This window comes from Bubalus bubalis, chromosome 18 (assembly GCF_019923935.1).
Source record: "Bubalus bubalis isolate 160015118507 breed Murrah chromosome 18, NDDB_SH_1, whole genome shotgun sequence".
Classification (NCBI taxonomy): Eukaryota; Metazoa; Chordata; class Mammalia; order Artiodactyla; family Bovidae; genus Bubalus; species Bubalus bubalis.
Genome location: NC_059174.1, coordinates 24,743,576 through 24,767,172, shown reverse-complemented (window position 1 = coordinate 24,767,172; position 23,597 = coordinate 24,743,576). Strand labels below are relative to the sequence as shown.

At 54.8% G+C, this 23,597-nt stretch overlaps 1 protein-coding gene across 7 annotated transcripts in view; it reads right to left on the bottom strand.

The window, feature by feature from the left end:
- Positions 1-23,597, bottom strand: part of CPNE2 (copine 2) — a 55,085-nt gene that overhangs the window by 14,689 nt on the left and 16,799 nt on the right. For all 7 annotated transcript variants that reach the window (XM_044931900.2, XM_044931901.2, XM_044931902.2 and 4 more), the window contains exons 2-12: positions 17,128-17,345; positions 14,116-14,295; positions 12,309-12,383; positions 10,423-10,494; positions 8,965-9,048; positions 8,587-8,676; positions 7,500-7,598; positions 6,920-7,006; positions 4,805-4,864; positions 2,781-2,914; positions 681-735 (exon numbers count right to left, since the gene is read on the bottom strand). In XM_044931900.2, coding sequence (XP_044787835.2) covers positions 681-735; positions 2,781-2,914; positions 4,805-4,864; positions 6,920-7,006; positions 7,500-7,598; positions 8,587-8,676; positions 8,965-9,048; positions 10,423-10,494; positions 12,309-12,383; positions 14,116-14,295; positions 17,128-17,307 — 1,116 coding nt within the window. In that variant the 5' untranslated portion in view covers positions 17,308-17,345. The remainder of the gene's footprint in view (positions 1-680; positions 736-2,780; positions 2,915-4,804; positions 4,865-6,919; positions 7,007-7,499; positions 7,599-8,586; positions 8,677-8,964; positions 9,049-10,422; positions 10,495-12,308; positions 12,384-14,115; positions 14,296-17,127; positions 17,346-23,597) is intronic.

Here is a 23,597-nt window from a genome sequence, read left to right as displayed (position 1 = left end):
TCCCTTCCCTTCTTGGTTTAGACCTTGCCTCCTCCAGGAAGTCTTCCCTGATACCCCCAGGCCAGGCTGGGGCCCCCCTCTAGGGACTGCTGCCCCATCTCAGCACTGATGACACTGCCTGTCTTTAGGGCTGCCAGACGGAGTATACAATGCCCAGTTCAATTTGAATTTCAGATATATAATGGATAATTTTTCGTATAAGTATGTCCTAGGCAATATTTGTTGTTGTTTTACTCTGCGACCCCATGGACTGTAACCCACCAGGCTCCTCTGTCCATGGGGTTTCCTAGGCAAGAATACTGGAGTGGGTAGCCAATCTCTACTCCAAGGGATCTTCCTGACCCAGGGATTGAACCTGTGTCTCCTGCATTAGCAGGTGGGTTCTTTACTACTGAGCCACCAGGGAAGCCCTAGGCAGTATGAGGGACATACTTAACCTATTTATCTGATAGCATCTTCCCCCACATGACTGGGTGCCAGGGAGTAGATAGGATAACTTATTCCCTGCTCTAGCTCTACTACCTGTGTGAGGTTCAAGATGAGAAATGAGGGTGGGTTTGGGATAAACATGAGAAGTCAGGGAAGGCAGGCCGCAGCCCAGCCTTTCCAAGGCCGATTCCAGAGAGGCCATACACAAAAACCTCATCTCAGCCAAAAGGAAACAATCTGGCTCCACTTACCTTCCAGTCTGGGGGTAACTGTGCCCCAAAGCCCAGAGCTGGAAACATCTTATCACTAATCAGAGAAAAGAGAAAAAAAAAACATTACTGTGAGACAACCAGGCAGGGGCCTCCTCTGCCCACGCTCACCCTCCCCACCCCCTCCCCAGGGCTGGGCCCACACTGCTGTACACGCTTCCACAGACAAAAAAAAAAAAAGAAGCTCACCACCTCTAGAAAAAGCTCTGTTTGAATGATCTCCAAACCCACTTCTGGGTATCTGGTGAATTAGACGCGTCACCCCCATCTACACCCATGGCAGACATTGCTAATCAACCACAGCACTTCTAACCAATGGGCCTGAGTGCCTTGTTGAGATCCTTCTCAAACTGGGACCTTGGCAACCATTAAACCAGTCACGAAGCAATTGAAATGTACTGGCTGTCTCTTTGCCTCCCTTTTATGACTGGGAAAAATTCTAAAGTGAAAACACTGACTTGGCATTCAAGACCTTTCCTCATCTAGTCCAAGAGTCTAGTCTCTTCTACCAGCGCTCCCTCATTCCCCACTCCCGGTCACTGGCTACTCGCTCTTCCCCAAACACAGAGGGCGTCTTTAGATTTCAACTTCAGCCCTGTTGCACCCCTTCTTGAAATACCTCTCCCCAGTCTCTTCCCTGTGGCAAACTCCTACTCATCCTCTAAGGCCCAATTCAAATGGCCCCGCCTCTCTGTGGGTTTCCCTGAGACCCCAGGATGTCTCCCTCTTTGGTGTGTCCGTAGCTCCTGCCTCACACATAAACTGGTCTCTGGGATCTGCAGTGATTTCCTGTCTTCTTCCTCGAGTGGGAACTCCCTGAGCACAGGGACCCTGTCTCATCTGTTCATTCAGCATGTATTTACTGAGGAAACCTGTGGCTGCCACGTGGAGAACAAACTGTCAGGGGCTAGGGCAGCAGCAGGGAGACCAGCGAAGAGGCTGCTGACTCAATCACTCTGGGCAGGAGGTTATGGTGGCTCAAACAGGTTGGTGGCCATGGAGCAGGGAGAAGAGGTTGGATTCAAGTACATTATGAAAGGATTTCCTAAAGGAATGATGGGGGAGATGAGGGAAATAAAGGAAGCAAAGGGTTTTCGGTGAGTGGCACAGATGTCCAGTTGCATCTGAATGCCCATGAGACAGCCCAGCGAATACAAGGGTCTGGGCAGATGTATACAAGGGTCTCTGGAGCGGCAATGGTAGGCTTCCCCACCCAAAGATGCAGGTGGGGACTTCCACCTCCCTTGCTCTGCTTGCTGTACCTCTTAATGTGGCCTGGGGTCACAGCCACCGCTTAGACCCTGAGCTCCCGGGAGTCAGAAGCTGGTCCTCAGGGTGCCTCTCTCAAGAAGGCCAAGTGCAGACAGACTTCCCAAGCCTGCTCTTGTGCCTGCCAAATCTCAAGGACCTGCTTCCCATGTATTGGCCTCCTGGTCATTCCACCCTCTCACGTGGACGTTCCAACAAACACCATCTGTGAAAATGACACCACGACCCTCAAGCGACTTCTGGATCCTCCAAGGCCCTCTTGACTTGGCATGTGGCCCATCCTGTCGGTGGTCACACCCGCTATACAGCTCTCCTTTACTGACTCTCCACTGTCCTCCCAAAGATCTCTAGGAGGCATGGTCACGGGCTGAGGGCCCATGCAGGCGCGCTGCCCCTCTGAAGTTTCCCACAGGAGTGAGACTGTTAGGCCATTAGGGGGCAGGTGCAGGAATTGGAATGTCTGGGTTCCAGTTCCCTGATCTGTGTGATAAATTCTCTCCCCACACCCTAGGCCTGTTCTTCTCCAGCTCTAACAGTGGAGGTTGCAGCAAGAGCAAATGAGTTTCATTTTCTGTCTTGACTCGTTTTCTTACTGGCTACGTGGTGTACAGTGTGGAAAAGGATCTCAGGATGGAGCTAGGACCAGCTGGTAAGAGATCAGCAGTTGATTAGCAATGTCTGCCACAGGACATACATGTCCTGAGCTACCCATTCCTAGGTTTGATGATCTCTGGGTCCCTTCTAGCTTTGACAGCTGAGCTTCCTGGAATGGATGGAGCCCAAGTTGACCATCACAGCCCTTCATAAGCATACCTGTCATAGTCCTGAATGATCTGCCCAACCGCCCAGATGGCCGACAAATATTCGTTGGTGCCCATGGGGTTGATATAGTGCAAAGAGGAAGGGTCGAGGGGGTTTCCATTGGAGGCTGTGAAGTCTATCCCAACCTGCAGGAAAAGGCCAGAGACCCCAGCTCCCTATCTTGCCTCCAGGGAACAGAGAAACTGATGGAACATGGGAAGCCCCACTCATCACCCCACCCTGGTCCCCCTTCCGTAAGATGGTCCCAAACCTGGAAACTGACCATGTTACTCCTCTGGCTCTAATGCCATCTGTGGCTCCCTATTGCCAGAGCATAAAGTCTACTGCCTAGATGTGATATAAAACCAACGTACAGCCCCAAACCTTTTCCCTGTCACAGTTCCATTTCCAGGCCTTCATTCATGAGGTTCCCTCTACCCGAAGAGCCAGGCCATTTTTTCATTCTCCTCCAATTTTCAGGCCCAATTCAGACGCCACTGCCCCACTGAAGCCTTCCCAGACACCTCTCCCCCACACCAGGCCATCTCCCCATTGTCCCTCAGATCACCACGGGGCACCAGGACCTGGGGCTGGCTGGTAGGGCAGTGCCTGCACATCTAGCCCCACTGGATGCTCACTGCAGGTAAGACGCATGGTTCCAGAGCCAGGTCCACGGCGGGGCACAGAGCACCAGGCAGGTGCCCCACATGGACTCAGACTGGCAGATGGGCAGGATACTGAGTTCCACCTGCTCTCTCAGCCCTGAGGGTTTCCAACCCAGCCTCTGGATGGGAGCAAGGAGGGGTGGGCAAGGCCAGAGAGGGACCCAAGGCATGAGATGGCCACCCGAGGACTCAGTTGGGATAAGCCAGGGACCACTGCAGGGGCACAGCCTGGAGCCTGGCACACAGGAGGTGCTCGGTATCGTCTGCTGAGTGAACACAGGCACACAGGAGGAATAGCAGGGCCTGGCCTCTCTGCGGGGTAGGGGGGCTATGACAGCTAGCAGGGTTACAGGTCAACAAGACCAACCCCCTGCCTCCTAAGAGTCCTGCAGATGACTTCCAGCCCCATGGGGTCTAGAGGTGGTGGTGGAGAGCGGAGAGGCTAGGTGGGAAGTTGGCAGAGTATAGGACCCCAGCAGGTTCTCCCCTGGTCCTGAGGCTTCCCTTCGGGTGAGGAATGGGACAAGTCTGGGGCATACACTCCAGGCCACCGGCAGAGTGACCATTCATTCTCTCAGTGAGTATTTATTAAGCACGTGCTACATGCTGGGTACTGAGTGATACCTTGAGGGTGGAGAGGAAACAAAACAGCAGCCCCGCACTCAGGACACTCACAGCCACTAGTGGGGCAGGGACAGTGAAATATACTTGAGAATCCACTGCAGGGGGTATGGGTTTGATCCCTGGTCGGGGAACTAAGATCCCACGTGCCACGTGGTGTGGCCAAAAAGTAAGAAGAAAATTTTAAAAAAATACTTGAGAAAATTTCAGAGTGGCATGTGCCTTAAAGTTACTAAAACAGGAGACGGGACGGAGAGGAATAGGAGGCCTTGCGGAGGTGACCTGTGTCACGGCCTGCAGGGCAGCAGACACAAGAAGGTTCTGGGGAAGAGTGTTCCAGGCAGGAGAAACAGCAAACACAAAGCCCCAAGACGGGGCAGAGCTGAGCTGGTGCGTGGGGGAGCAGCGAGGATCAGTGTGGACGGAGCTGAGTGAGCAAGGGGAAGGGTGCAGCAGATGAGGTAGAAAGGGAAAGGGGAAAGAACTGGCTTTTTTTCCCTCCTGAAGAAGTGCAGCCTAACCAGTGATGCTCAGGGTTGAGCATCCAGGCTCTGACCTGCACCGAAGCCCTGACTCAGACCCATCCACTCATACCCTCTCCTCTGGGCCAGACACAGCCCATGCCCTGGGCAAGTCCTTCCTGAAGTCTATCCCAAGTCGCTCCTGCTGAAGTCGTAGCTCAAGCCCTTCAGGAGGATCCTCACTGGGGAGGGGAGAGGTGGCGTGGGGTAGGGTGGTGGAAAACCTTACGGTGAACATGAGCTGGCAGCCTCCCAGGATGTAGTCCAGGAAGGAGTAGTCCCGGGTTATCTGGAAGGAATCAGAGGTCAGTGGGCCCCCGCCCCACACCTGAGGGCCGGCCCTCACTTGGCCATGCTCTCCATAAACAACCTTTGGGGAGCTGTCACTCTGGGCCCAGATGGTGGTCAAGGAGGCCGCAAAAAGCAGATGCACCTGATCTGATTACCGCAGAACCCAAATCCTGCTGTAACAATGGAGCAACGGTTCCCAGTTGGTGGAACATCTGTACACACACAGATGCACGATAAGTCCACACAGTGTCCCAGGGCCCAAAGTCAGTAACAACTACCAATTATATGACAGCTGCTGTTTAGTCACTAAGTCATGTCTGAGGCTTTGTGACCCCATGGACTGCAGCCCACCAAACTCCTCTGTCCACGGGATTTCCCTGGCAAGAATACTGAAGTGGGTTGCTGTGCCCTCCTCCAGGGAATCTTCCACACCCAGGGATTGAACCCTCATCTCCTGCACTGGCAGGTGGATTCTTTACTGCTGAGCCACCTGCAAAGCCCAATTACATGATAAAGAAAGCCTCAATTTGTTGCCATTTGGTCCCTAAGTCTCTCTAGCTCTTACCCACCTCGATTTGGAACAGGGAGAGGCCAGGCCACCGGATCAAGACCTTCTGCTGTAAATTACTAAAGCTGTTAAAACATAGTTTGGATGGTCTTTGTCTCCTTTTGGCAAAGGATACTGGCCTTCCAATATTGGTGACATTAGAAGGGTTCCTTGCAAAATAAATGTTTTTAAGTAAAAAAAAACACCAAAATGGGAGGAGGTGGGGGGCTGAATACAAAAAATAATAAGGCGGGTGCCAGAAATCCAGAAGGGGGATGTGAGTGACACAAGTTTCAGAAACAAGGACCTGAAATCACGATGCTGCAACCCACCAGCTTCACTGTCACAGGGTTCTGCTGCGTTGTGACCGCACTGATGCTCACGTAAATCTTAGTCTCCAGGTGAGGAAACAGGCGTGGGGGCGGCCAGCTGCTAGAGCAAGTGACAGGGACCTTCAAGCCCGGTGTTCCGGGCTCCTGATGCCCTGGCTGGTGCTGCCTTCCTTAACATCCCACCCGATTCCAGCAGACATGTGGCCACCAGACATCCGGGGGCCCGGCCCCTGGCCTCAGCCTGGCCACAGGGGTGTGAACATGGTCACTGTGGGCCCCGGTGGCCCCCGTTACACCACAGGGCAGGAACCTGAGCCCTCACTAATGCCACTGCGAGGGGATAGGGTGCCCCGGCCCAGTGTTCTCTCCCCCTCTGATGCTGAACACGCAGGGGACAAGCCTGGGGAAAAGCAACTCCCTACAGTTACCCTGGGCCTCCCTGATGGCTCACTGGTAAAGAATACCCCTGCCAGTGCAGGAGACGCTGGTTCCATCCCTGGGTCGGGAAAATCCCCTGCAAGAGGAAATGGCAACCCACTCCAGTATTCTTGCTGGGAGAATCCCATGGACAGAGGACTGCAGTTCATGAGGTGGTCAAGAGCTGGACACAACTGAGCAACTAAACAACAACAGTTACCCTCCAACCAGGAGACCCTGGAAGGTCATCTCATGCCCCCCTTGACTTCGGCACAGGAACAGGATATAAGACTTTATATGCTTAATCATGTTAACATTTCCATTCCACAGATGAGCAGACTGAGGCCTAGTGAGGTTAAGCTCAAAAGGTCTCAGAGCCAGGACAGAACTGGCAGAACCAGGATTTGAACCCAGGCCTTGCTGGCTTCACTACCCACCCACTCCAGTATTCTTGGGCTTCCCTTGTGGCTCATCTGGTAAAGAATCCACCTGCAATGGGGGAGATCTGGGTTCGATTCCTGGGTTCGGAAGATCTCCTGGAGAAGGGAAAGGCTACCCACTCCAGTATTCTAGCCTAGAGAATTCCATGGACTGTATAGTTCATGGGGTCGCAAATTGTGAGTTGGACAAGACGGAGCAACTTTCCCCTCACTTCACTTGCTGGCTCCACACCTAGTGCTCTCTGTCTTCTGCACTGATATCTCTCTGTGTGACCCCAAACCTTGCCCCGACACCACGCCCACCCAGGCTGACTCACCTTGCAGGAACGCAGGATAATGACCCCTGAGTTTTTATAGTTCTTCTTCTTCTTTTGCTTCTTGGGGTTGATACACTCAAACTCCCGCTGTGCAACACAGGAGGAGAAAGAGGAGCTCAGCCTGGGGCTTCTGCAGGGACTGACCCTCCCCTGGGCCCCAGAACCTATTCTACAGCACTGACCAAGGGTTAGCACACCTCCTCCAAGAAGCCCTCCCAGAGCTGGTTCCTGCCACCCTGGGCTCATGCCTCCCACAGCTGGTTCCTGCCACCCTGGGCTCATGCCTCCCAGAGCTGGTTCCTGCCACCCATGGGCTCCAGCTCATGCCTGGAGTCAAATGGATAGCTCCCGAGGGCTCACTATGCACTTCACCTATATAATCTCATGTAATTCCCACTCTACTCTTTTGCCTCCACTTGACAGATGGGAAAACTGAGTCTCAGAGAGAGTGAATGTCTTGCTCAAGGTCATAAGGCAGCGAGGTGGGATCTGAGCCCCCGTCTGCCCCTGATTCAAAGACTCCTGCCCCTTCCCCGTCCCCTGCGGAGGTCCTGGGGTCGTGCCCTTGTGCACATCTTACCGGGACACCATCACGAGCCGCACACATCTGTGACACCGAGGTCTGGAACTCACCGATGAAGTCGTGGCCCCCGTCATTGTCGTAGTCATAGCACATAACCTGCAGTGGGTCCAGCGAGGTCACCCCAGAGCTGCCCGCAGCAGGCACTCACAGCTCCTCTCAGTTTCCTGAGCAAACCCCATGTCTTTTTTTGGGGGGGTGGTGCCTCCCTCTCCCTCTCTAGATCTGACTGCCTGGCTTGGGGTGATGACTGTAGCTCCTGAACTGCCTCCTACAGGAAGCCTTCCATGATTGCTGGGAAGAGGAGAAAGGGTGTTCACTCCAGTAATGGAGATTCCTCCCTCTGGTGCAGGAAGCTGCACACCCCACACACCTGACACTGGGCTGCTACTCTATTTTGGGTTGTGGCCCACTTGGCCTCATGGGCCATGGCCTGGAGTCCTCCCTAGACTTGTACTTCTTTTCCTGAGATGGGCACAAAAAGTCCCAGCTTGATATGCTAACTTAGCTGCCATTACACTCCTAGAAGGAGGGCAGGAATTACTGTACCCATTGTACTGATGGGTAAACCGAGGCTCTAAGTGGGAACCACTGGCCCAAAGTCTTACAGTGGCAGCAGGAGAGCCAGGACAAGAACCCAGTTTCCTGGTGCCCATCTGGGGGTCCCTACACGGCCTTGCTGCCTTGCCCCACCCTGTCTGCTCTCAGACCCAGCCCCAAGGACTGAGGGCTTTTAGAGACTAGCAATCACCATCTTCATCACAGCAACAACACTTGGTTGTTTCCAAGGTGATTCTGCATTCATTAGCTTAGCGAGCAGCACACAGCCCTCCGGGAAGAACAGGACAGTCACTCTGTTCCCATTTTAAACAAGAGGTTCACAGAGATGAGGGCCCTGCCCAGATCAGTCAGAGAGTCAGGCAGACCTGGGACAAGGACTCAGGTCTCTTGCCCCTCCCCACCATGGGTTCTTTTTCCATCTTAATAAAAAAGAGCTTTGCCAAGGCATCCCCAGGAAGCCTCAGGTGACCGCGAGGCCAGAGCTGGCAGGGTGGGCAGCAGGATTCCCGCAGCCCCCCTCACTCACCTGGATGGGCTTCTCCATGTCCCCATCACACAGGGACACCAAGGGCACGGTGAATGGCTTCCACACGGGGTCCAGCGTGTACTTGATCACCTGCACGACAGTCAGGGGGCAGGGGTGAGCTGGGACCCAGGGGTGGCAGTGCTCTGGGATCCGGCCAACCCAATGGGACAGGGGGAGGGCAAGGTGGAGAGACCCACAGCCACACTTTTGGGGATGGACGTGAGCACTCCCGTGATGAGGAGGGAGCAAGTCCTTAGGGGCCATCAGGGGTTTCCCTGGGCACTGTAGGATGTGCCTGCCTGGTCCCATCCTGAGCTGTCAGGGTGGCCAGACTGCAGGCCCACTGGCTCAGAGACCCCTGGTGCCCCACGCACCCACCTCAGTCCTGTGGACCAGCATCCACTTGCCGTCATCTCCTGGTTTATAAAACTCGAGAAATGGGTCCGACTTCCCAAAGAGATCCTGGAGGAAGCGGGAGGATGTGGGTGAGGGAGGCATAACTACCGGATTCAGATGGGGTGGGGGTGTGGCCCAGCTGTCTCCCCACCCCACCCCACCCCCAGCATCAGGAGCAGGAGCTGCTGGCCCCACCCCCTCAGCCTCTGCAGGGCTCAGCAGAGACCCGGGCAGTTGCAGCCTCCTGGAACCAAACAGCATCTCCAGGAGAAACCGCCCCATCCTGGGGTGACCAGAGCTTGTGCTCAGAGAGCCGGAGGCCTGGAGCCTGTAGAAGTTACAATTCCAGCATCTCAGGTGGGGCAGGACGTCAGAGAGAGAATGTTCCAGGGCAGGGGGAGGTACCCAGCAGAATGGGATTTTAATTTATTTTAGTGGGGTTCTGAAAAAATAAAAGCAAAATTATCCTAGCAGAAGAGTTCTTTAAAACTCCATTTAAGAAAATGTGGACTCTCTAACAAGCGACATTCAAGAGGGGGGAGACGTAAAACAAATGAGTAAATACCATACATTGGGACTTCCCTGGTGGTCCAATGGATAAGAATCCGCCAGCCAAGGCAGGGGACACAAATTTGATCCCTGATCGGGAAAGATTCCATGGAGCAACTTAAGGCTGCACACCGCAACTACTGAAGCCCACACACCTAGAGCCCGTGCTCCGCAACAAGAGAAGCCCAGCACCACAGCTAGAGAGTAGCCCCCGCTCAGTGCAATTAGAGAAAGCCTGCCTGCAGCAACGAACACGCACAACCACAAATAATAATAATATACACTGGGCAGGAATTAGTGATAAGGAGACAGGTAAAGGAGGAGGGGGGCGGAAGGTTAGGAACCACTGCAGGGTCCTTTAGGGAAGGCTTAATTAGAAGGTGACATTATAAGCAAAGGCCTGACGAAAGGGAGGGAGGGGCCAGTCATGAAAAAATTCAGGGCGAAAAGCATCCCAGGCAGAAGGGACAGCAAGTGCAAAGGTCCTGAGGCAGGAGGGTGCCTGGTTTAATCCCAGACAGTGAAGAGGCTGATTTGACTAAAACAGAATGAAGGCAGGGAATGTGGAAGGGGTGAGGTCAGGGAATCTGGGGGCTATGGATGCATTAGGTGGGGTCCTGTAGGTTATTGTAAAGACCCAAGCATTTACAGAGATGGGGAGCCCCAATGAGTAGGCTTCCAGCAATGTCTTGAATACCCCTAAGTGATAAGAAACTCACTACCTCAGTGGTGAAGCAGTCTTAGCTTGGAGTGGCCTGCAGGGCCATGTGCAATGGACTTGTCCCTGGAGGGGCAAGGAAGGTGGTGGCTGGAAGTCCCAGGCCATACAACCCCAGAGCTGGGGAGGGTTGCTGCCCCTTGATGGAGAACCCCCTCCCCTGCCTGCCTCACCTTCTTGTCCAGCTTCCTGCCCGCCAGGCTCAGTGTGATGACCCGGTTATCTGACAGCTCCTGAGCAGCGATCTGCAAGCCCAGAGGAAAGTTGGGGGTTGAGGCCTGTCTCCAAGACTCCCTCCTCCGACCTCCTTTCAGGCAGGGTGGACATGGGATGCCCTAGCAGTCAATTCTCCGGGGTGGGGCGGGGAGAGGAAAAGTAGTACCATGTGACTTGGCATAAGCCTCTTGTCTTTCTAAAACCTCAGTTGCCATCTTCGGGAAAATGGGACTAAATAACTTATCTGGATCTGAGAATCAGAAAGTGACCCCAACATAGCTCAAGAGAGGCATGAGATGGTGCAGGGAGACAAAGCGGGAATCAGACACAGGGATGGTCTAGAGCCCTGGGGAGAGGTTCTGGGTAGGGGAACAGCCTGCCAGGCCTCCTCATCCCCCCACTGCTCTCTCGGCTAGGACCCCCTCTCCTCCCACAACTCTAGGATAGCCCTACCTGCTGAACGAGCTATTTGACTCTGAGAACCAGGGACAGAGGCCAGGCTGGAGGCCCTTCGCTCCTGCCTCCCCTCCAGCTGAGACCTTGCTCAACAACCCTATAGGGTAGGCCCTATCATTACCCCTATTTCAAAACGGGTGGGTACCCAGGTCTGGAGGGGAGCTGCTGGAAATGCTGGGGGAGGGCACACCAGCTGGGTGGGGTCCTTCTGGGCTGGCTTCCATGTGGAGGACAGCTGACCAGTGGAGGCACTTAAATGGGTTGGTTTTGCACACCAAGAGGTGGGAGGAGGCTGGGAGGGGACATTCAAGGTGGCAGAACAGTGGATAACAGCCTGGGGTAAGTGCTCCCTGGTGGCTCACACAGTAAAGAATCTGCCTGCAGTCTGGGAGACCCGGATTCCATCCCTAGTTGGGGGCGGGGAAGATTCCCTGGGGAAAGAAATGGCCACCCACTCCAGGAATCTCATGGACAGAGGAGCCTAGCGGGCTATACAGTTCATGGGGTTGCAAAGAGTCGGACATGACTGAGCCACTAACACTTTCACTTCGTGCTTCGAATTCAGTATGCCTGAACTCAGGCCCATGGTCATGAATAGGGTAAAAAAAACAGCTGAGATTGCTGGGTCCCTCCCAGCCCAGAATGCACGGCTCCACAGGCAGTGGGGAGCCAGGAACGTTCCAGAGCAGGCAAGTAATGCTTCATGAGTGAAGACACAGAGGTACAGCCCTCCTCCTCCCAGCACGGCCAGTTTCCCTGGCGTCACAGGCTCTGAAGGGGGATAAGCCAGGAGAGAAGCTCACTGGCTGAACCGCCCCGGGGCACTTTTTCTCTGGGCTTCTGTTCCCTCATCTGTACAAGCCGACTCTGCCTTCCCCGAGTCTGCGGACCAAAGAGCTCATCCGCTCAAAGGGCCTGCGCATCGCAAGAATCACTCTGCAGCGTAGGGATCATTGCGCATCACCGAATCTTTGCGTATCAGAGGAATCATTGCGCATTGCAGCCATGAGCCAAGCTAAGAGGGGCAAGGAGCTCCTGAAACCTCCTGAAAGACCCCCCAGGGGAGGACAGCAGGGGCCAGGGCCAGGAGGGGATGCAGGGAGGAGTAGGAGCGGCCCAGCCCGGGGAGACGCCGTGGGGACCCCTGGCAGTTCCCCTGCACCCCCCAGCTTGGCAGCCCCAACGCATCATATATGGAGCCAGGAGCCCGTTGCTAAGAGACCTGTTGCTAAGTTGTAAGTTGGGCTTTTTTACTCCAAACAAAGCTGGTTATTATCTGCCAGTGAAGAGGCCCATTGATGGGGGAGGGCAATGGGCAGCGCGGGTTGGGGGTGGGGAAGGCGGTGGCGGAGGGTGCCCATGGAGAGCGGGGGACGGGGGCTGGTACCGTAATCAAGCCCTTCCCCGCAGGCTTGTCATTCATCAGCAGCAGAGGCCGAGTGATCTTCTTGCTGGAGACGATCTGGAGGGAGAGAGGAGGGAGAGGTGCTAGAAAAATACTCAACAGGCACTGGTCGCAGCACAACACTCCACGCCAGGAGCAGGTTAAAACCTCCCCCTGTGGGATCCCCGCCGTGGGGGACAGACCGCCCCCACTGCTAGCTCCACTGGGCAGCTGAGGCGACTGAGGCCCAGAGAGGTTGAGACTTGCCCGAGGTCTCATAGCTGGGTTGGAATTCAGGCAGTCCGATTCCTGAGGACCTTCAAGCCCGCAGGAAAAGGCTCCTGGAAGGTTCACATTCTGGAGGCTCTGAAGAGGGGCTGGCCAGTAACCGCCTCCCCCAGGGTTATCCAGAGACCCCCACCTCCCTCTGGGTGTGATCCCTGATGGAGAGGATCAAATCCTGACTCCTTCCATGTATTTTCAATGATTTGAATAGTGAAGACATTCACACCGGATTCAAGGATCAGTACAATATAGGGAGAACAAGTGGAACACACTGTGAAGCCTCCCTCCCACCCGCCTCTGTACCCCCAGTCTCACTCCCTCCGTGTGCCACCACGGTTCTCTGTTTCTCGGGGGAAATGCTCATATTTCTTTGTGCTGATGTGAGCATGTTCTTACTGTCCCTGTGCTAGCTTTTTCTCCCCACCAGTTGCACTCTCAGCCTTCTCTGTGCCACTGTGGACTACATCACCTGGCTCCCCTGTCTTCTAGATTGTGGGGGTTCACCCCTCCCCACAGTGGGGGTCTAGCAGGAGGGGAGAAAGGCTAGGCTGAAGCTTTGCTGCTCATCATTGGCCTCGGCCTCGGTTCCAGTCCTGGGGCCTCCCCACGGTGGTGACCGCTCTCCCCTGCCCCGGGCAATACCACTTCCTGCACTGCCCCTCCCTCCAGACCAGGGCCAGCCGGCTTCCGCTTGGGTCAGGCCCTGTGCAGGTTTCCCCACCCCTTGAAGGTTCCTGCTCTGCCCGCTGGTCCTTCAGCTCTCTGCTCCGTTACCCTTTGAGGGTGTGGACACATTGTGGGGACCCTGAGGGACACAACCTCACTTCTTAGGCCACTGCCGGGCCCTTGCTTTTTTCATTGAACATCATTTCCCGGAAGGCCCAGGGCGTTTCAGTCTCCACAAGAACCTCCTGGAGCCGGTCCCATTTTATTCACCCACTATCCCTATAGGCTGAGCAGAGCAGTCATCACTGGTCCCAAGTAAAACAAGAGGCTCAGAAGGGGCTTGCCCTAGAGCCCAGAACTGTTAACACTGACCAGAACTTGTATCAGGAAGTCTTAGCCCTGCAACTTCCATAAGCACGCCAGAGAGTGAGCTGGAGGGGGAAGCGTAGCCCCAAGAAGGAAAGGAAGTCAGGGTCACACAGTGAGCCAGCCAGGAAGTGGGACGACCAAGGGTGTCTTCGTGGCTGGTCCAATGCTCCTGCCCCAGGAAGTCCAGACCACACCTGCCTGCTTCTATCACTCAGAAGCTCTGGCCACAGGGGCCCACACCCCTCTTTGTCACTGTGCTCAGTGTCGGGATGAGAGCGCTTCAGCCCGGCCCCGAGCCCACCTGGCTCCTTCCCCCTTTTGGTACCTGTGGGCCCCCAAAGCTGTCTGCATTTGTGTTGCCACCTCCAGACGCAGGTGGGGAAAATGGGGCCAGGGAATGCAGGCAGCAGGAGACTCCCTAGGAGGTGCTCCATCCTTAGGAACCAGGCGACTTGCACTGATCCTGTCCCCCTGGGGGGGCCCGGCTCACCGTGCCCAGGCTGCAGGAGAACTGGCCCAGGAAATCATGCTCCTCCAGCTGCATGCTTGACTTGTCCTGGTCAAACAGGGCAAACTTGAGCTTTTGCACCTCCTCAAAGTGGTAGTCAAGCACGAACTTCTTGGAGAAAGCGGGGTTGAGGTTGTTGATTGCAGTTTCTGTCCTGTCGTACTGGCAAAGGAGCAGGGGACAGGAGTCAGAGTCAGGTAGCCAGCTCACCCCTTCTTTGTCGTCATTGAGTCACTAAGTGGTGTCTTTTGTGACCCCACAGATTGTAGTCCTCCAGGCTCCTCTGTCCCTGGGATTTCCCAGGCAAGAAAACAGGAGTGGGTTGCCATTTCCTTTGCCAGGAGATCTTCCCAGCCCAGGGATCAAATCTGCATTAGCCGGTAGATTCTTCACCACTGAGCCACTAAGGAAGCCCTGTTAACCTCTTCCTGGGCTACAGGAATTCATGGTGTTTATTCATGGAACACCCATCTCTGTGCCAGACACTCAGGGCAGTTATCCGTGTGGCTGAAGCAATCATTACTCCCAGCTCACAAAGGAGAACACTGAAGCACAGAGAGGTTAAGTGACTTACCCAAGGTTGAACAGCTAGAGGGCACGGCCAGGATTTGAACCCAGTCCTGACTCCAGCCTTCACGCTTCTAACACACTGGCCCTGGCTCCGTGCCCAGGTTCTAGGATAAGAGTTCAGACCCTGTCCCTGCCAAGATTAAGTGACAGAGGGTGTCTCATTTCCCATCGGAACCTCAGTTCCCACTTCTGTAAAATGAAAGGATTTGAGTGTCTGTGGCTTTGCTTCCTTTTTATTTGTGGAGAACCCTTTCTTCAAACCATGTTTTACATGAAGCTGAGAGAAGAAACAGGAGGAGGAGGGATACTTAGGGGGAGGTGAGGTCAGGGTTCCCTGTTCCCCATGGAAGCAGATGTTTGTACCTTCATGGAACCCTGGGATGTCAAAACTGGGAACTGAGCACCCCCCACCCCCCATTTAGAGTGGAAACTGAGGCCTGGGGAAGGACAGGGCCGTACACTGGGGGCCACTGGTGGGGCTGGGACAGGAACCCCACCTCCTGGCTTCTTGCACTGAGGCCCCAAACCACGGAGTCTGGGTGACTGTCTATTTTGGGGCCTGGGCTGTGTTGATTTTTCCTCCCACCCATTCCATTTCCAAGGGCCAGAGAGCAGCAGGGATGGAAGAGGTCTTGGCCCCGGGCTATTTTTAGCCAGGGTGGCTGGCCTGGGTGGGAGAGAGATTGTTGAGGAGGGTGGGGGGAGTGAATGGAGGTGGGTGCCTGGGGGAGGAAGGGGTGGGACCCCGGAAACCTGGCAGATAGGCCTCAGGCTTCTCCCAGCAGTCCTTGGCTGACCCCACATCCCACCTCTCACTTCTGGCTGTATCACCAACGTGCTGGGTGAGACAGGTCAGTCCCTCCCCGCTCTGGGCCCCATTTTCCCCTCTGTAAAATGGGTCAACAGCCCATTTCCTTGGCATCATAAGAAGGAGCCAACATCTGTGAAAACTGTTTGTAAACCACTGTATATTCTGGGGAACGCCCACCAAGGCCTCGTTAAATAACTATGAAAATTAAGAGACATATTTTGGAAAGTTTACATGCATGCAAAATTATCTGGAAGGCTGGATACCAAACCGTTCACAACTGGTTCTCCCTGACAGGTGAGTTCCCAACCACTTTGATTTTCTGGATTGTCTCAGTTTACTACAATGCATATAGATCCCTTTTGGAATAGGAAACAAAGCCATTTTTAAACCTTGAAAGCCTTAATGGTTTGCATTTCTCAGTATCCTTCCTTAAGCTACATCTTTCCCCAGTCCACAGGCTGAAGTCTTCTAGCTCAGAAATCCTTGGCTGTGGCACCATCAGCATCCTTAGCTCTGAGGCTCTCCAAGGTAGGCATAAAAAGAAAAAATCATTTCACAGATGAGGAGACAGGCTCAGAGAGGGAGAGCCACCTGCCCAAAACCACACAGCAGGGAGTAACAGAGCTGGGACTTGTCTCAGCTCTGGGACCAAAGCCTAACAGAGTTCCCTGTTTCTCTCTTTGCTTCTCACTGACTGTGCTCATTGAGGAATAAGTGGGGAAAGTTATTTTAAAAATGGAAGCAAGCATTTTGCAAAACTCTCTTTTAACCATCTATTATAGTAACCTAAGGGAGAAGGCAATGGCACCCCACTCCAGTACTCTTGCCTGGAAAATCCCATGGACGGAGGAGCCTGGTGGGCTGCAGTCCATGAGGTCGCTAAGAGTCGGACACAACTGAGCGACTTCACTTTCACTTTTCACTTTCATGCATTGGAGAAGAAAATGGCAACCCACTCCAGTGTTCTTGCCTGGAGAATCCCAGGGATGGCGGAGCCTGGTGGGCTGCCATCTATGGGATCGCACAGAGTCAGACACGACTGAAGCGACTTAGCAGCAGCATAGTAACCTAAGGGCTTCCTTGGTGGCTCAGTGGTAAAGAACCCACCTAACAATGCAGGAGACACGGGTTCGATCCCTGGTTTGGGAGGATCCCCTGGAGAAGAAAATAACAACCCACTCCAGTATTCTTGCCTGGGAAACCCCATGGACAGAGGAGCCTGGCGGGCTACAGTCCATGGGGTCGCAAAGAGTCGGACACAACTGAGCGACTAAATATCAACAGTAACTTAAAATATAACAAACACTAAATATAAAATTATGTAAACATAAATCTACAAATTATTCAGTTCTATCGCTCAGTCGTGTCCAACTCTGCAACCCCATGGACTGCAGCATGCCAGGCTTCCCTGTCCATCACCAATGAATTATAATAAACACAAATATAAATATTTTAACTAATATTATAAACATTTCAGAATAACAATTTTCCAGGTAATCCCCAGCTCCCACTCCAAGCACTTCTAAGGGCCTGACCCCAGGGAGGCAGGGGGAGCGCTCCCCAATGACTGCGTCGCCCACCACCCAGGGCAGCCGCACACCAAGGGGCCTCACCTCCATCCACCTGCCGTCCATCTCTGTGAAGAGGACACAGAAGGGGTCAGACTTGGAGGTGACATCCCGGTCCAGTAGGTTCTGGCCACTGACCGACAGCTCCACCTTGCACACGCAGTACTGGGAGCCCACGGGGGCCGCCCCCGAGGCTGGGGCACCCCCGCCAGGAATGTAGGCCATGGGGGCTGGCAGCGGCGGCGGCAGCAGCACCTCACAGTCTAGGGAGACAACGCTGAGGGTCAGAGAGGGGACAGGCATCTGCTAAGGCCCTCCACACCCTGGGGAGGCACCACTGGGCCCTCAAGATGCAGAGAGAGAAGTGTGTGTGTGTGGTTGGGGAGGGGAGAGGGGTGGGGATGGGGCAAAGCCTGGAGAAAGAATACACGAAATGCATGTAAAAGGAGTCTTTGTAGGTGAGTGTTTAGTTTGTCCCTGAAGTTGTTCTCTGCTTTGGTCTGTCTTTACCCGTGAGATACACGCAGGTCCAAGTTGCTCCTGTCAGGGCAGTAACAGATCACGGTGGACACAGGCATCCCATTCATGTTGCCAGGAAAACCTGGGCTTCTCCTGAGCAACTGACACCTTGGCATCTTGCGACACCGAGGCTCGCTCATTCACTCCAGAGTGTTTACCAAGCATCTGCTGAGTCCCAAGAACTGTGCCAGGGCTGGGCCTGGCAGTTAAAAAGATGGCCCAGCCTCAGCCCTCTCTGAGCTCCTGTTCCAGCCTGGAGGGCAGCCAGGTCTTGTGGGCTGGAGGCTCCCAGGGGGAGCCAGGGCTTTGTTCTGAGAGTGATGGAAGCCTTGGAGGGTTTTAAGCAGAGAGGTGACATGATCTGATTTGTGTTTTTAAAAGCTCACTCCAGCCCCTGTGGGGAGAAGGGGTTGTTAGACAGAGGAGAGGCAGCAGGGAGGCCAGCGAGGAGGTGGCTGTCATCCAAGCAGAAGGATGGAGTCACAGTGGCAACCCGGGGCCCAGCCCACTCCCTGAGCGCTAGCTTCTCGCTGGGCCCAGGTCTCAGGAGGCCTGGGCGAGTGTGGGGCTCCATACGGAAGCGTCCCAGGGCGTGCCTGGCAGGCAGAGGATCTGGGCAGAGACAAAGCCAGTGCTCAGCCCCCTCCCTCCCACCGTCTGTGCCTAGAACCTCATTATAATCACACGAGCCCAGAGCATCAGGACAGCACTGCAATTTGCCTGCAGGATTTATTCATGTCGTGTAAAAATTAGTTTCCATCAGGGGCTGGAGAGTCGCGCTCCCGCTCACTGTGCAGCTGGGTGCCGAGCCCCGTGGGGGAGGGGCGAGCAAATCCTCGACTCAGCGAGGAGAACGGGGAATGGTGATGTCCCGCATAGACATCGTGGACTTCCCTGGTGATCCAGTGGCTAAGACTCTGTGCTCCCAACGCAGGGGGCCCGGATTCGATTCCTGGTCAGGGAGCTAGATCCCGCATGCCCCAATTAAAGATCCCGTGTCCTACAACTAAGACCCGGTACACCTAAATAAATATTTTTTTTTAAAAAAGGACATCTTGCCAGGGGGCTGAGAGAACAGCTGTTTATGCTTAAACCTACCCATGGAGGATGGGGAAGGGAAGCATGGCAGCCACTCCCATTTTGCAGATAAGCAAATTGAGGCTCAGAAGCAGAAATCAATCACCTGTCCAAGGTCACATAGTCAGGAACCAGCAGAGGCAGGGCGTGAGCCAAGTCTCCAGACTCCCAGGCCAAGGTATGGCATTCCGGCCAGGGCAGGGGGACTGCTGGGAATGGTGGGAATCTAGAACCTAGGTGGGGGCTATCTGGGGTGTCAGCCAAGCCCAAGGGAGCCTGAGGCTAAGAGGGCCCCAGAGCGCCCAGGGTCACTAGTTCCTCTGGGGTTACCCTGTCCACACTCCTGCCTCTCTCATCATCACTGATGGGGTGGATTCCAGCTCCAACTCCTCTCCACCTCACAGGCTCCCTTCCTAACAGCCAAGATGCCACTTGGGCCTCCATCCCCACCCCCACTGCCAAGTCAGAGACCTCTGTTTCATTCTGGGGGGCCAGGTTCACACACTTCCTCGTGCATGTACACACGGATACACACATATACTTAGGCCCCCAGACTAACAAGTGTGAAGGCAGGCACTCAAATGATCAAACTGGGGCCACTTCTTCCCGCTCTAGCCCAGATCTGAGCCACCATCACCACGCGGCTACTGCACTGTCCTCCTTCCCTTCACTGGCTCAGCCTGGCTGAGGGTGTGGCCAGGAGGGCCAGGTCCCATGGGAGGGTTGGACTGGGTGGGGCTCCTCAAAGCCCACTGCCACCCCACCTGGATCAGCTCGCAGGCCCCAGAGAGCCGGAGCGATGGGTGGGTGGGGAAGGGGCACTCCTCCCCCAGTTAGGGGCAGGTCCCCCATCCCCAACTCACCCTCTGGCTGGAAGCTTCTAGATGCCCGAAATGGGGAGCACATGGTGTCTGCAGTGGGGGCAGGCGAGGGTCAGTGTGGATCCCTCTGTGCCAGCCGGCAGCGGGCAGGCGGGCCAGACCCTGAGGCCTGACGCAATGGAAAAAGAAACCACAGCCTAGGCTGGGCCGGGCCCCCTCCCCTCCTACTCCAGCAAGAGGGCCGGCAGGCAAGGTGTCATTAAGGGAGGGCTGGGCCTGCCATGCGCATCTGGGCAGGGCGGAAAGCTCCCTGATGCAGAACCCCGAGCGCCCCGCAACCCGCAGGTAATTGGAGGCTTCGGGCTGGAGAAGGGGTCTGGGGAGTCCGGGCCCGCTTGTGGATGGTCCTGACTCCTGGCCCAGATGGACATAAGCCTTCTGGGGTGACCAGCGCCCCAGGGAAGGAATCGGAAGGCAGGGATACAGAAGGGATAGTATTCCTTTTTACAGAAAGCCAGGCAGAGAGCGGGCAGGGCTTGGGAATTCCCCTTCATTCATTCAGTCAACATTCCTTGAGCACCTTGGACTACAACAATGGACAAGACTCAGGCTTAAGCTCCCACAGGGTCCACTGGCCCCAGGCTTCTAAGGCATCTTACTCTTTAAGCAGAAAAAAACAGAATTTGGGGACTCTGGTGCTGAGCCACAGGTCTAAGAACATTCCAGCTTCAGCCAGAAACCTAGGAACCCATCATCCTTGGCCTCCCTCTTTCCTTCAGCCCCTATCCTACTCCTGCGGTCAGTTCTACCTCCAAGATGTATCCAGCGTCATCCCCATCCCGCCCCTTCCACTCCCCTGGCCAATGTCAGGTCTCCCTGAGCAACCCCAGACTCTCTTTTCCACACCAGAGCCAGAGGGAGTCTCGAAACATTCAATTTGGGGGCAGGGGCTTCCCTGGTGGCTCAGTGGTAAAGAATCTGCCTGCCAATGCAGGAGACACATTTAGGTTAGATCCCTAATCCAGGAAGATCCCACATACCACGGAGCAACTAAGCCCGTGTGCCACAACTACTGAGCCTGTAATCTAGAGCCCGGGAGCTACAACTACTGAAGCCCGCTTGCCTAGAGCTTGTGCTCCGCAACAAGAGAAGCCACCACATGAGAAGCCTGAGCACTGCAACTGGAGAGTAGCTCCCCCACTCTCTGCAACTAGAGAAAAGCCCGAGCAGGAATGAAGATCCAGGACAGCCAAAAATAATACATTAACTAAAAGAAAAAAACATGCAAATCAGATGCTACCACAGCTCTCCCTGAAAATCTCCCAGGGCCTGCGCTTCCTGGTCACACAACCCAAATCCTCTCCTGACCCTCCCCTTCATGCCATGCTCGCCCTCGCTCCCTGTGCCCCAGCACACTGGTCTCCTCCAGCTCTGCAAATGTGCCAACCTCGCTCCTGCCTCAGGGCCTTTGCACTTGCTCTTCCCCCTGCCAGAGATGCCTTTCTTCACACGACAGATCTTGGTTGTCAGCTTAATGTCACCCCCCCAGAGGCCTTCCCTGGTCACCCAAGCGAATGTAATCTCAGCCCCACACCATTTTCTCTGCAGATCAATGTGATGTACGAGCATTTTACTATTTGTCCATCTGCCTTGTGCGCTGCCTGTTCCTCTAGAGTATACATTCCACAAGGGAGGGATCACCACTGTTTTCCCAGCACCTAGAAGAGCACTTACACTGTGGGCAGGTGTGGGATAAACAGGTGCCAGATGAATGAGGGAAGGACCGCCCCCCCGCCAGCCCCGCCACCGACAGCCCCAGAGGAATCACAACCACTGCCCTGCTGCACACATCACGCAAGAGATCACAAAGCCCTTTCTGAATCCTGGGACCCTCATCATTGCTCCAAGAGGCCAGCACTAGAGGGGTTCACAGTCCCACTTCACAGAGGAAGAAACTGAGGCTCAAGAAGGGGCAGTGGTGCCAGGGAAGGGTGGTGCTGAGGCTAAGAGCTATGGCCACCTGACTCCATCTTTCTCCCTCTCTGCTGACTCCAGTGGCTCAGGACCCAGAAGCTGGGTTATGCACCCCACCCACTGTGGGGAAGAGACGCCAAGGTGGCCTGCAGAAACCCCAATTCAGAGATGGACAGTGACGGGAGACGCTGAGAGGGGCAGGCTCAAGGGGCAGGAGCGGGGAGAGGGATGGCAGGGGGCAGGGGAGGCAGCAGCGGGGAGGTGGAGACGGAGACCCAGATGGCAAAGAGGGAGCTGGGAGGTTGAACTGCACACGGAGGCAGCAGCCCCCACTGCAGAGTCTCTTCTGGAGGAGACCAGGGGGCAAGTGCAACAGTGGGTGGCCTGTCAGAACTGGGGGCCTCGTGTGCCCTCTGAACACGCCTGCTCAACCTGACACCCGAAAAATGAAATCCTGTTTTCAGTGCCAACCACACAAAGTAACGCTCTATAGACTCTTGTCGTGGAAGTTACAAGGATAGGAGTGCGGTCCTCTGGATAGTACCGTGTCAAAGTTGAGAGCACAGACTCTGGACTCAGACTGTCGGGGTTTGAATCCTTGGGGCTTTCATTTACCTGCTGTGTGGTCTCAAGCAAGTTACTTACCCTCTCTGGTCTTTGTTCCCACTCTATAAAAAATCCGAACAGGGACTTCCCTGGTGGTCCAGAGGTGAAGAATCTGCCTACCAATGCAGGGGCCATGGGTTCCATCCCTGTTAAGATTCTACATGCCTCAGAGCAACTAAGTGCCGTGGGCCACAACTATTGAGGCTTCGTGCCTAGAGCTCCTGCCCTGCAGCAGGAGAAGCCACTGCAATGAGAAGCCCGTGCACTGCAATGAGAAGCAGCCCCTTCTCACCACAACGAGAGAACGTCTGCATCCAGCAATGAAGATCCAGTGCAGCCAAAATTAAATAAATAAATAAAATACAGAAACCGTAAAAAAAAACAAAACAAAACAGGAACAATAAAAGCGCTTTCATCAGGTATTGATATCGAGGATTAAGCGAGGTGAAGCACTTAGAATGACACTCTGCAGCTCCTGCTATTAGCAGTGATTCCAGATGGCTGGGGTCAGGGGGGCAGATGTGTGAGGTTTACGGTGCATATAAAGGGGACCAGGGGTTAAAACTGGTTGAGTACATGGTCCTAGGCTCCCCTTTTCAGCTGGAAGACAAAGCTCAGAGATGCCAAGGGAGACCAGGATGGTAAATGCAGGGTCAGGGAGGGAATAACAGACTCAGACCCCACACACTTCAAGGTCTATACTCCTGGGCCATGGCCCCCAGGATCCTGAGGGCATCTGAGCCTTCATTCAGGCAGCAGACCGTGCTCAGTGGGGTCTGATCACTGACAGCGGAGGTTCCCACAGTGGCCTCTACTGTCATCGCTCCAACTATGGTTCCCAGATGGGCCTTCTCCCTCCCTCCTGCAGGTGCCTGGGCCCCAAACAGACCCGCTTAGTCAGAGTCCCCAGGGTGGCATTTGTGTTTTAACAAGCCCTCCTGGTGGCAGGGCTTCCCTGATGGCTCAGATGGTAAAGATTTTGCCTGCAATGCAAGAGACCTGGGTTTGATCCCTGGGTTGGGAAGATCCCCCAGAGAAGGGAATGGCAACCCACTCCAGTATTCTTGCCTGGAGAATTCCATGGACAGAGGAGCCTGGCGGGCTCCAGGTCATGGGGTCTCAAAGAGTCAGACACAACTGAGCAACTGACACTTCCACGTTCCTGGTGAGACTAGCAGTGGGTTCAGGACACACAGATCCCAGAGGGGTGGGTAGGTGGGCATCTTGTTAAAATGCAGTTGCCAGTGCCCACAGGTCTGGGGAGGGAGCTGAGAGTCTGCATTTCCAACAAGCTCCTGGGTGCTACTGACGTGGCCCATCTGAGACCACACTTTGAACACCAACCTGCTCCATGGCCCCCCAGTGGCTGACCACACCCGGGGATGGCTGTGGTTTAGTCTGCTCTTGGCATAATGAGGCAGTCATCATACTTGGTCCCCATAAAAGCCCTGCCAGCTTCACACGTTGAGTTCCTGCTGTGTCTCGGCAGACCTCTGAGTCTGTCGCCTCTGGTCTTAG